The following is a 13401-nucleotide window of genomic DNA, read 5'->3' on the forward strand; positions in this document are numbered from 1 at the left end:
GTCTGCACTGTGCAGGTTGCCTGGCTGTGGCTCACTGTAAAGTGCATTCCTGATTCAATGGGACATTTCTCCAATCGCGCGGTGCTGCTGCTAATATTGTGTTTGTCGTTGGGCGTAAGGTTGATTTATCATGCTTCCTCTCCTCCTGACATTCAGATTCACTTTGATTGGCGGGTGGATAACAGGAACCCCCCCTTCTACTCTCCATACACACACACACACATACGCACCCACGAACACAAACACACATTCTGTAAACGCACATACACAAATTCACATACAGTACAAACACACTCACCCACATCCAGCACACACACACACACACACACACACACACACACACACACACACACACACACACACACACACACACACACTAGTGATGCTCAGATTGACTTATAACCCGCAGTTCTCGCAGTTATATCTGTGGGGCGGGCAGGTTTAGGGTCATGAAATATTGTGTTGATGAAGGGCGGGTAGGTGGCTGGCGGGTTGAATTAAGCAGAAACAAGGCATTAAAAATCCATACATGTATAATTCTTGCGCAATTCATATCTATATGCTACGTTGAGGTTTTTCTTTCATCATTCTTTATCTAGTGTTAGTGCCTAAGCTTTAGGGCCAACTGTACGCACGCCAAATACCCGCCAAATACCCGCCAAATACCCGCCAAATACCCGCCAAATACACGCCAAATACACGCCAAATACACGCCAAATGCTTTTGAGCAGAAAAAGTTAACTTCGATCCACTGAGGGAAAAAGGACAATGTTTGAGTTTAATTCAATAAGAGAAAAGCTGTGAAATGGAGAGTTGTAAATAAAGAGAAGGAAGGTGCTGACCAGTAGCTTAATGCTTGGGAAAGATGTTATGTGTGATGATTGTGAGGTGCCATATAAATTCGACAGTCACAAGACGGGGACTTCATATATGGCACGTCAAGGGAACTGTCCCTAAACGTCTTTGCTGCGAGGGAGAAGCCGAGATGAAAGCAAAAAACTTTACAGATGTCAACTAGATTAAAGCTTTTATTCTATCGCTGTATGACATATTTTCAGGTGAGCAAGGGTTTATTTAGTCTTCTATGGCAGGCGTGTGTCACTCATTCCATGGAGGGCTTGGTGTCAGCTGGTTTAAGTTTTTTTTCTTTCAATTAAGACCTAGACATCCGGGTGAGGTGAGTTCCTTACTAATTAGTGACCTTAATTAAATCAATCAAGTACAAGGGATGAGCGAAAACCCGCAGACACTCCGCCCTCCGTGGAATGAGTTTGCCATGTGTTCTAGGGCAACAAGTAACGACAGAAGAGAAGCTGCATTTATCTAATTATAGACAAGTTGACTAACAAATAGCCTAGTAAAATGTTGGAAATTATAATCAGAAATATAGGCCTATCTAAATAAGGCTTACATAAAATATTGTTCCGGCGTCTCTCTACAGTGCATTTTCTATATTTGCGGGTTAGGGTCGGGTGTGGGCCTCAGATTTCCCCTTTATCACATATAGTAGGGTGGTTGCAGATGGGTTATTAGCAATTGCGGGCGAACAAACAGCTGGCCCACGCATCACTAACTCACACACACACACCCCTACCCACACATCCATAACATGTTGAGGACTGGGTAATACTCAGAAGCTGACTTTTTTAGCATCTCTATTTCAGTCTGATCAGTGCTTCTCTACGTTTTTCTATCCCACTGTTTTCCATTTTGGTTTGATACTATTTGCTTACTGTTAGTCTTTGTTGTTCCGCAAAACTTATTGAGCTGTGTCAGTAGACCAGAGGTTCTGTTTGCATTTCCTGGGGGTTCTTCGAGTGGAGACTGTAGTGTGTAAATGAGCTCTTCCTCCAGGCTACTCCCTCGCACAATCCACTCTATCTATTCCCCTCCGTCCACTCCATTGTTTGCGTTGATTTCCTCCAGTCCCTTCTCTCGTTAACGTCTCGGGCTGCATCCCAAATGGCACCTTATTCCCTATGTAGTGCGCTACTTTTGACCAGGGCCAGGAGATCCCACGGGGCTCTGGTCAAAAGTAGTGCACTACATTGTGAATAGGGTGCCATTTGGGACCCAGATCATGTCTCAACATGTGGCCTAGATGTAGGTGCTTGGGTGATGTGAATGGGATGTTAGAGGGGGTTATAGAGAGCCCTGTTGAGGGAAAGTGATGGATGGTGTTCCCATCTGATTAGTTAGTCAGTGTAGATCAGTCTAAAAAACCCTTCCCTCTCCCCCTCCGTACACCATGACCTCCACCACCACCGCCATCACTACCAGCAGTAGTAGTATGATGCATCCTAAGAGGCACCCTATTCCCTATTTAGTGCACTACTTTAAGGCCCTGATCAAAATGAGTGCACTACGAAGGGAATAAGGTGCCATTAAGATACAGAGTTAGTAGTAGTAAAACCCCTGCTTCTGGGTTGAAAGGGCAGCAAGCGCCTGATGGACCAGTGAACTTAGGAATGAGAGGGACATGCAGAGGAGACTAGCGGGGTGTGAGGGGGGCAAGGGTTGTTCCCCCATGGACTGGACTTCTCTAAGGGGGTGGGGGCTGGATGTGGGGTAGAGGTGTGTGTGAGGCACACAGGCAGGCAGGGAAGCGTAGCCTCCCGTCCCCCTGTCTGTCTGCCCTCGGTGGGCGCACTGCTCTAAAGCAGAACCCCTTTTCCTCACACGGGGGTGTTTGATTTTGATTTTCTGGCCTGAGTAATTAATCACAGAGGAGCAGGATGAGCGTTGTTTGGTTTGATTGAGAGGCCTGAGGCTGAAGGGGAGAGAGAAAGAAAGAGAGAGCGCTGGTGCTCAGGGATGGATGGATGTGATGGAGGAGAATAGGTAGAGTTGGGTGTTTTTGGAGTAGGAGTGTGTGTGTGTGTGTGTGTGTGTGTGTGTGTGTGTGTGTGTGTGTGTGTGTGTGTGTGTGTGTGTGTGTGTGTGTGTGTGTGTGTGTGTGTGTGTGTGCGTGCGTGCGCGCGCGTGCGTGCGTGCGTGCGTGCGTGCGTGCGTGCGTGCGTGCGTGCGTGCGTGCGTGCGTGCGTGCGTGCGTGCGTGCGTGCGGTGGATATGCCTCTGAGTCATGCTCTAAGGAAGATTTTCTCTGCCAGTTTTATTTATTTTATTTATATATTTATTTTCACCTTTATTTAACCAGGTAGGCCACAAGTTCTCATTTACAACTGCGACCTGGCCAAGATAAAGCAAAGCAGTGAGACAAAAAAAACAACACAGAGTTACACATGGGATAAACAAACGTACAGTCAATAACACAATAGAAAAATCTATGTACAGTGTGTGCAAATGTAGTAGGATTAGGGAGGTAAGGCAATAAATAGGCCATGGAGGCGAAATAATTACAATTTAGCATTAACACTGGAGTGATAGATGTGCAGATGATGATGTGCAAGTAGAGATTCTGGCATGCAAAAGAGCCAAAAATATATATAAAAATATGGGGATGAGGTAGTTGGTTGGGCTATTTACAGATGGGCTGTGTACAGGTACAGTGATCGGTAAGCTGCTCTGACAACTGATGCTTAAAGTTAGTGAGGGAGATATAATTCTCCAACAATCAGCGATTTTTGCAATTCGTTCCAGTCATTGGCAGCAGAGAACTGGAAGGAAAGGTGGCCAAAGTAGGTGTTGGCTTTGGGGATGACCAGTGAAATAGACCTGCTGGAGCGCATGCTATGGGTGGGTGTTGCTATGATGACCAGTGAGCTGAGATAAGGCGGGTTTTACCTAGCAAAGACTTATAGATGACCTGGAGCCAGTGGGTTTGGCGACGAATATGTAGCGATGGCCAGCCAACAAGAGCATGCAGGTCGCAGTGGTGGGTAGTATATGGGGCTTTGGTGATGAAACGGATGGCACTGTGATAGACTACATCCAATTTGTTGAGTAGGGTATTGGAGGCTATTTTATAAATGACATCGCCGAAGTCAAGGATCAGTAGGATAGTCAGTTTTACGAGGATATGTTTGGCAGCATGAGTGAAGGAGGCTTTGTTGCGAAATAGGAAGCCGATTCTAGGTTTCATTTTGGTTTGGAGATGCTTAATGTGAGTCTGGAAGGAGAGTTTACAGTCTAACCAGACACCTAGGTATTTGTAGTTGTCCACATATTCTAAGTCAGAACCGTCCAGAGTAGTGATGCTAGTCGGGCGGGCGGGTGCAGGCACCATTCGGTTGAAGAGCATGCATTTAGTTTTACTTGTATTTAAAAGCAGTTGGAGGCCACGGAAGGAGTGTTGTGTGGCATTGAAGCTCGTTTGGAGGTTTGTTAACACAGTGTCCATAGTGAGTAACCGTCTCCTTTAGTCTTAATAACGGTAACCTCCAACCTCACACACACATACACAAAACGTATTTTCCTGTGTGTCTCTCTCTAATACATGCGTACACAAACATCCTTCTCTATTACACACATTGTGCCTTTCTTTTTTTGCCCGTGTCAAATAACACAGGTGTTTGAAGGTATTCAAGGTAAGTGTCTTCCTCGCATAAACCAGAATAAGAACAGACTGATTTGAATCCCCCTCTCATTTACCTAGAATCCACTTCCTCTACTTACTACACCGTTAAAAACATGTCATAGCCAACGCTGTTTATTGTTGGCCATAATGAAATGCTTAAGAGAAATTGATGCGCCGAGACACAACATTTGAGTGGGCTGCCACATCTCTCTCAGGCAATTCATCAGCGATGACTCGGTTCCTTCACTCAGGCGATTTCCCCCAATAATGAAGATGTTAGCAGAGATTAAAAAAGATAGTGCCGAGAATGGCAGGGCTATCAATACGGCCTGTAAATTAATTACGTTTCTGTTGCAGTATATCATTTATTTCAAAGCATTAACGTCTCCGAGGGGCCATTGGGCTTTATTGCTATCTTACTAGTTGATGAGTGAGCGGTGTAAAATTGAGTCTGCAATAACATTACACTTAATGAGTTTAAACTTTTCCAAAACAGAGAGGAGAAGGGGAGAGGAGAACACTGTACTCGAGAACTAATAGGAAATGAATGTGGGTGTACCATGTTTGTTTGTGAGTGCATACAGTATGTGGAAGTAGAGCGAACAGGTCTTTGTGTGACTGCATATGGATGATCTAGGGGTGTGTTCGCGCTCGCGTGTTAGTGTGTTTACACACAGATGCAGGCCATAAGTTCTACCCTTTCCCTGTGACTCCTTGGCTGCCGTCTTTGTTTAGTAATTGCCGTAGACAAAACGGCTGTCACACTAGTGCCACGGCTGCTTAACTCAACAGCCAGTCTGATGTGACTGACGTTCTGCCTCTTTAGCACAATGACTTAGCTCCAAATGGCTTCTAACTTCCCTAATCCCGCCAAGTTACCACCTCCCTTCCATCACAACTAGCCACTGAGTGAGACAGATAAGAGAGGTGAAAAAAGACTGAAAGAAGTGAGACAGTAAAGAGTGATTTGTCATTTATTTTCTGTTTCTGTTTCCCCCCTCCAGCCCTTTACTTGGTTCTCTTATCCTTCTGCTTTGCACACTTTCTCCCTGTTTCTGTTTCTCGCCCTCCCTTCCTCTCTTCTCTCTCTCTTCCTCCGTCTCTCCAGTATACTGCTCGGGGCGATAGCACAAAATCAAACTGTTTATCAATCTCTCATCTCCACTCTGCCTCCAGGGGATCCTGCCCCCACAAACAATGAAAGTCGGACCTCACAACGGAGCCAGATCCTATTTAATTACATCAATAAGGAGAGCTACTGGAAAAACATTAGTACAACCTTAATACAAGCTTACCACGCCACTGTTATATAGCCAACACACTGGTAATGTACACTCATAAACAACAGCATACACACGGCCGGATATACGCAATATAAATAGATTATGGGGAATATCTGTCAGCGTATATAGAACATTATTGGAGGTATATCTCTTCGTCTATTAGGGACTCCAGTTCATCGTTGCCTTCCTGACAATTCTGTGATGGAGACTTTGATTAAATTAGGTCATAATAAAACAAAGTGTTGGGGGTGGCAGAAGTCTTTCACTTCATTTACACTTCATTCTGTCTGGAAGTGCCGAGGAGAAGAGATGAGGGGATGAGAATTGCGGGCTCTGTTGAAATCCAATTGTGATTATATGTGTAATTGCAGCTCGGGGTGCCCGGGGCCTACAGAGCTATGTAGCGACGCCGGGTCTATGTTTCATTCAAATCATCATCGAGGAACGGAGAGACCGAGAGAGCAAGAGAGAGAATAATACAGAAAAATGCCATGCAGGCCCCGCCTGCTGCATCCAATCCCGTCCTCCTCCTCTTCTCTGGCTGGATTAGCCGTAGCTCGTTAGCGTGCTAAAATGTAATAATGCAAACATCAGGTGGAATTGGGCCGGCTCCATTATCAGCCTACAAGATGGATGATGTGCATGGGGCGCCACACAAGGGGGCCGGAGGGGCGAGGGGGCTGCAATTTAGATTCAATAAACTAGCAAACCAAGAGGCCCCCCCAGATCTGATTTATCTCTTACTCTATGGCCAGTCACTTTTTCTGAGCTGATTTCCTATTACTGCTCCGAGAGAACAATTCATTGGGATAATGCGCAGGCCAAAAGCAGAGCCTGGGTGGCCCCTGAGACCATAAGAAACCAGATCGGGGAGATAGGTTAATAGGTTTAAGAGGAACGATAAGCAATTAAATCTAAGGCCCGAGTTCAGTTATTAAATTCAAGAGTGAGATATTAAACCTAAAGAGTTAGGTGGGTTATTCAACATAAGACTAAGCTAGCTAGGTCTCTATATTAAAAGTGAGAGAGGTTATCGTGTTAAGGGGTTTATCGGGTTAGGGGACAACAGAGGAAACACTCCTACAACACTTGATACAAATACACTGCTCAGCGTCGTGTGCTGGTTATGTTGTTGCTACAAGAGATAAAGAAATGTGCTATTTGCTCTGCTCATGAGGGTTTCTCTCCTTTCCAGCCAAAACCGATGAGGTGCTGAAAGCCAAGGAGAGGAAGGACGAGGAGGCCAAGAAGATGAAGTTGGAAGGTGAGCCTGGTCAATGTCATCAGTTTAGTAGTGGAGGTGGTACTATATGTGGACTGTGTAGCATTATGTATTACAGTACACATAATCAATGTTCCCTAAAAAAAAATCGGGCACTGAGCAAATTTCAGGTCTTCTGATACATTGACCCTGTACCCACTGTAAGTCACAGTTTTAACAGTGGCCAAGTAGGTTATTGTGGCTATTTGATCATAATATAGGCCTACCAGAGTGGCCTACCATAATAAAAACAATGGAGAAAATGCATCCCTTAGATTTTTAACATGGAAATAGCGGTTCTATCATGCAGCCTACAGTAGCAGCCAATGTGTGGCGTTTAATATAGGCCTACATTTCATGAGACTTAAAAAAAAGAAGTTTTTTTTAAACATACAGGGCTTGACACTAACCTGTTTATACACTTGTCCTTCAGACAAGGAGGTGACTGAAAATGTTGTTGTGGTTGATGCAAGAAACCACTTTACAAAATAAAATGCATTATTATTCCCATACCATTATTACAGAGAATCAGACAAATTATGCTACCCTATTGGCTACTTAGCTTATTTAAGCCTGTTTCAAAATACAACACTGCCCCTTTAAGACAAAAAAAAAACCTGACTTGCTTTTCAAAGATGTCTAGAAATGTACACATTTTGTGCTCTTGTAGGAAGCAATCACTCCCCTATTGCTGACTACAAATTATCTATAACCGGGCTAATAACTCACTAACTAGCAAAGGATATTAACAAAATGTGCACACGTGGCTACATGCAGCTCTCGCTTTGATCTCAAAACAAGTGCATCTACTCCCGACCACAGCTGTAAACGCAGTCCAGTTCAAAGTAAATGGCACAGATCCATATATGACAATGGTCTATTTGCATACAGTTCTACTGCATCTCTAATTGGTTATGCTGCACATGTCTGTGTAGAGTATGGGCTGAGCTCTGCGCAATAGAATCCTACTCCGATGCGTTCTGTCTACAACAAAATCTCTTGCATAGTTTGTTTTGCTTCGGTATATTGCTTTGAAAGTGGATAATATTGCGTTGATTTTATCACTATTGCCACAGTAAAGGGAAACATTGATAGTGTTAACTAACTGTGAGAAAGTTGAAGTTCAATCTAGTGCTTCTCTCCGTGGGCTGATATTTCTTCTGCGCTATGCGGGGCAGTCCCTGGGGAACTGCGTGGCACCGCCTGCGCATGCGCGCAGTTTAGAGGGAACATTGTCCATAATGCTCTGTGTAACATTAATACATACTGGGTTTGTGTAGCTGAGTGGTGGTGACAGACGGATGGGCAGGCAGATGGGCAAGCAGATAGACGTGCTGGCGTACAGGCAGAAAGACAGACAGGCTGACCAGTGAGCAATTGGCCAACTTCTTCAGTCTTCACTTACAGTGCCTTCAGAAAGTATTCCCACCCATTGACTTTTTCCACATGTTGTTGTTACACAGTGGGACTAAAATGGATTTCATTGTCATTTTTTTGTCAACGAGCTACACAAAATAGTCTGTCGAAGTGTAAGAAAAATTCTAACATTTGTAAAAAATGTATGAACAGTTTTACACTAATATATCTTGATTAGGAAAGTATTCAACCCCAGTACGTTACAATCACCTTTGGCAGCAATTACAGCTGTGAGTCTTTCCAGGTAAATCTCTTTTCAAGATTCTTCAAGCCCTGTCAAGTTGGTTGTTGATACTTGCTAGACAACCATTTTCAGGTCTTGCCTTATATTTTCAAGCAGATTTAAGTCTAAACTATAACTCGGCCACTCAGGAACATTCACTGTCTTCTTGGTAAGCAACTCCAGTGTAAATGTGGCCTTGTGTTTTAGGTTATTGTCCTGCTGAAAGGTGAATTCATCTTGCAGTGTCTGGTGGAAAGCAAACTGAACCAGGTTTTCCTCTAGGAAAACACCATGCTACCATGTTGTGCTGCAATGCTGTGTTGTCTTATGTCTCTCTTCATGTAGTGTTGTGTTGTCTGTCTTGTTATGATGTGCGTGTTGTCCTACTGTATGTTTTTATTTTTAATCCCAACCCCCGTCCCTGCAGGAGGCCTTTTTCCTTCTGGTAAGCCGTCATTGTAAATAAGAATTTGTTCTTAACTGACTTGCCTAATTAAATTAAGGTTTAATAAAATAAATACAAAATCACCCGCGAGTGAACACGCTTTTTAGATCTGTTCAGATCAGAGCCGTGCGGGTGCACATTTGTTGATATTCTTTGCTAGTTAGCGAGTTATTAGCCCAGTTATAGATAAGTATAGTACAGCAATGGGCAGTTACTGCTTCCTACAAGAGCACAAAATGTGTAGGCTACATTTCAAGTAGTCTTTGAAAAACCAGTCAGGTATAAAGCTTATGTGTATTTTGAGACAGGCTTGAATATGCAATTAAGCCAATAGGCAGAGGGCTAGCCTACATTGTCTAATTCTCTGTATGGTAATAATAATACATTTTATTTTGTAAAGTGGTTTCTTGCATCATACAACACAATAAATGCAATTTACACTCACATATTTGGCCCATGTTGTTACAGACCAAGTATAAAATCATTAATTAATGTCAAGCCCTTCATAATGTAAAAACATTTTTAAAAGTTTAATGCAATGTAGGCCTGCATTGAACACCTCATATAGGCTACTGGAGGATATATCATAGAAATCAAAAGCTATTTCCATTTGAAAATGTTATGGGATTTGCTCCATTGGTTTTGTTGGTAGGCTTACATTATGCTCAAATAGCCACACAAGCCTTTTGTGTACTGTCTAAAACTGTAAGGGTACAACCTTAGTGATCACTATAAATTCGCTGGGAGTTTCACAAAATTTGCACAAAATTCTCGCAAAGTTCAAGTCTCCGCTCACTAGACCAAACATTTGCTCAGTGCCCCCAAAGAATTTGAGGGAACATTGCCCATAACATGATGCAGCCACCACTATGCTTGAAAATATGGAGAGTGGGAATGAGTAATATGTTTGGGGCAAATCCAATACAACACTTTGTATTCAGGACAAAAAGTGACTTGCTTTGCCAAATCTTTTCCAGCAATACTTTAGTGCCTTGTTGCAAATAAGGTGCATTTAAAAAAATATATTTGTAGTCTGTACAGGCTTCCTTCTTTTCACTCTGTCAATTAGGTTAGTATTGTGGAGTAACTACAATGTTGTTGATCCATCCTCAGTTTTCTCCTATCTCAGACATTAAACTCTGTAACTGTTTTAAAATCACAATTGGCCTCATGGTGAAACCCTGAGCGGTTGGTTACCTTGAACAGTTTCCTGAACTTATTTAGGCTTGCCATAACCAAGGGTTTGAATACTTATTGACTCAAGGCATTTCAGCTTCTCATTTGTAATTCATTTGTAAAAATTTCAAAAAACTAAATTCAACTTTGACTTTATGGAGTATTGTGTGTAGGCCAGTAACATAACATCTCAATTGAACCTAATTGAGATGGTTTGGGATGAGCTGGACCGCAGAGTGAAGGAAAAGCAGCCAACAAGTGCTCAACCCTTCAAGACTGTTGGAAAAGCATTCCTCATGAAGCTGGTTGAGAGAATACCAAGAGTGTGCAAAGCTGTCATCAAGGCAAAGGGTGGCTACTTTGAAGAATCTAAAATGTATTTTGATTTGTTTAACCTCTCTAGGGTCGGTGGGACGAAATCGTCCCACCTACGTAACAGCCAGTGGAATCCTGTGGCGCGTTATTCAAATACCTTAGAAATGCTATTACTTCAATTTCTCAAACATATGACTATTTTACACCACTTTAAAGACAAGACTCTCGTTAATCTAACCACACTGTCCGATTTCAAAAAGGCTTTACAACGAAAGCAAAACATTAGATTATGTCAGCAGAGTACCCAGCCAGAAATAATCAGACACCCATTTTTCAAGCTAGCATATAATGTCACATAAACCCAAACCACAGCTAAATGCAGCACTAACCTTTGATGATCTTCATCAGATGACAATCTTAGGACATTATGTTATACAATACATGCATGTTTGGTTCAATCAAGTTCATATTTATATCAAAAACCAGCTTTTTACATTAGCATGTGACGTTCAGAACTAGCATACCCCCCCGCAAACTTCCGGTGAATTTACTAAATTACTCACGATAAACGTTCACAAAAAACATAACAATTATTTTAAGAATTATAGATACAGAACTCCTCTATGCACTCGCTATGTCCGATTTTAAAATAGCTTTTCGGTGAAAGCACATTTTGCAATATTCTAAGTAGATAGCCCGGCATCACAGGGCTAGCTATTTAGACACCCACCAAGTTTAGCCCTCACCAAAGTCAGATTTACTATAAGAAAAATGTTATTACCTTTGCTGTTCTTCGTCAGAATGCACTCCCAGGACTTCTACTTCAATAACAAATGTTGGTTTGGTTCAAAATAATCCATAGTTATGTTCAAATATCCTCTGTTTTGTTCGTGCGTTCAAGACACTATCCGAAGTGTAAAGAAGGGTGACGCGCACGACGCGTTTCGTGACAAAAAAATTCTAAATATTCCATTACCGTACTTCGAAGCATGTCAACCGCTGTTTAAAATCAATTTTTATGCAATTTTTCTCGTAAAAAAGCAATAATATTCAGACCGGGAAAGCGTGTTTACGTTCAAAGAGAGAGAAAATAAAAACATGGGGTCGCCTCGTGCACGCGCCTCAGTCTGATTGTCCTCTGATAGACCACTTACCAAAGGCGCTAATGTTTTTCAGCCAGGGGCTGGAATTACATCATTCAGCTTTTTCCCGGGTTCTGAGAGCCTATGGGAGCCGTAGGAAGTGTCACGTTACAGCAAAGATCCTCAGTTTTCAATAAAGAGAGTCAAGAAGAACAAGAACTTGTCAGACAGGCCACTTCCTGTAAGGAATCTTCTCAGGTTTTTGCCTGCCATATGAGTTCTGTTATACTCACAGACACCATTCAAACAGTTTTAGAAACTTTAGGGTATTTTCTATCCAAAGCCAATAATTATATGCATATTCTAGTTTCTGGGCAGTAGTAATAACCGGATTAAATCGGGTACGTTTTTTATCCGGCCGTGTAAATACTGCCCCCTAGCCCTAACAGGTTTTAACACTTTTGGTTACTAAATTATTCCATATGAGTTATTTCATAGTTTTGATGTCTTCACTATTATTCTACAATGTAGAAAATAGTAAAAATGAAGAAAACCCTTGAATGAGTGGGTGTGCCAAAACTTTTGACTGGTACTGTATATGGGGTCATTTAGAAATGTCCTTGTTTTTGAAAGAAAAGCACATTTTTTTGTCCATTAAAATAACATCAAATTCATCAGAAATACAGTATAGACATTAATGTTTCATGAGATGAAGTAAAATATCCCAGAAATGTTTCATACGGACAAAAAGCATATTCCTCTAAAATGTTCTGCACAAATTTGTTTACATTTACATTGTTTATTGAGCATTTCTCCTTTGTCAAGATAATCCATCCACCTGACAGGTGTGGCATATCAAGAAGCTGATTAAACAGCATGATCGTTACACAGGTGCACCTTGTACTGGGGACAATAAAAGTTCACTCTAAAATGTGCAGTTTTGTCACACAACACAATGCCACAGATGTCTCAAGTTTTGAAGGAGCGTGCAATTGGCATGCTGACTACAGGAATGTTGCACCAGAGCTGTTGCCAGATAATTAAGCCGCCTACAACGTCATTTTACAAAATTTGGCAGTAAGTCCAACCGGCCTCACAACCGCAGACCACGTGTAACCACGCCACCCCAGGACCTCTACATCCGGCTTCTTCACCTGCGGGATCATCTAAGACCAGCAACCCGGAGAGCTGATGAAACTAAGGAGTATTTCTGTCTGTAATAAAAATAAAAAAATAACATTATTATGAATATTACTAACAACAATAGATTTTTTTTCAATTGGCCAAGGGATCCGAGGAATAAGTTAAGAGTGTGTAATAAAATACAATGTAATATTATTAATCTATAATGTCTGTTCTTAACCCTGGGCTAAATGGGCCTGGGAGGCTCACAGTGATATTGGTATACACAGTACTCTACCAATTATAAAATGTTACACTCAATACTTATTGCATTCCCAAATTATATATTTTTTTATTACACATCAATGCACTGTTAAGCTTTGCTGTAAAGTTTTCTCAGACTCATGGGAAAATGTGTAGAATTGCAGGGCATTATTTTTAAATTTGCAACAACAAAAAATTGCTCTGCCTCATAACAAAATGTATAGAATTACAGGAAATTAGCTTGAAAACTGCTACATTTTTTCTCCGATGCGAAGAGGCGGCCTTTAAAATGTTCCTTCCCAGGGCCGAGACTTGACTTCACTCAAGTTGTGTTCTG

General features: G+C 42.1%; 1 protein-coding gene across 1 annotated transcript in view; it reads left to right on the forward strand.

The window, feature by feature from the left end:
• Positions 1–13401, forward strand: part of rsrc1 (arginine/serine-rich coiled-coil 1) — a 195952-nt gene that overhangs the window by 157055 nt on the left and 25496 nt on the right. Inside the window, 1 exon segment of the mRNA NM_001140733.1 lies at positions 6956–7024. Coding sequence (NP_001134205.1) covers positions 6956–7024 — 69 coding nt within the window.

This window comes from Salmo salar, chromosome 09, assembly GCF_965601325.2.
Source record: "Salmo salar chromosome 09, fSalSal1, whole genome shotgun sequence".
NCBI classification, from domain to species: domain Eukaryota; kingdom Metazoa; phylum Chordata; class Actinopteri; order Salmoniformes; family Salmonidae; genus Salmo; species Salmo salar.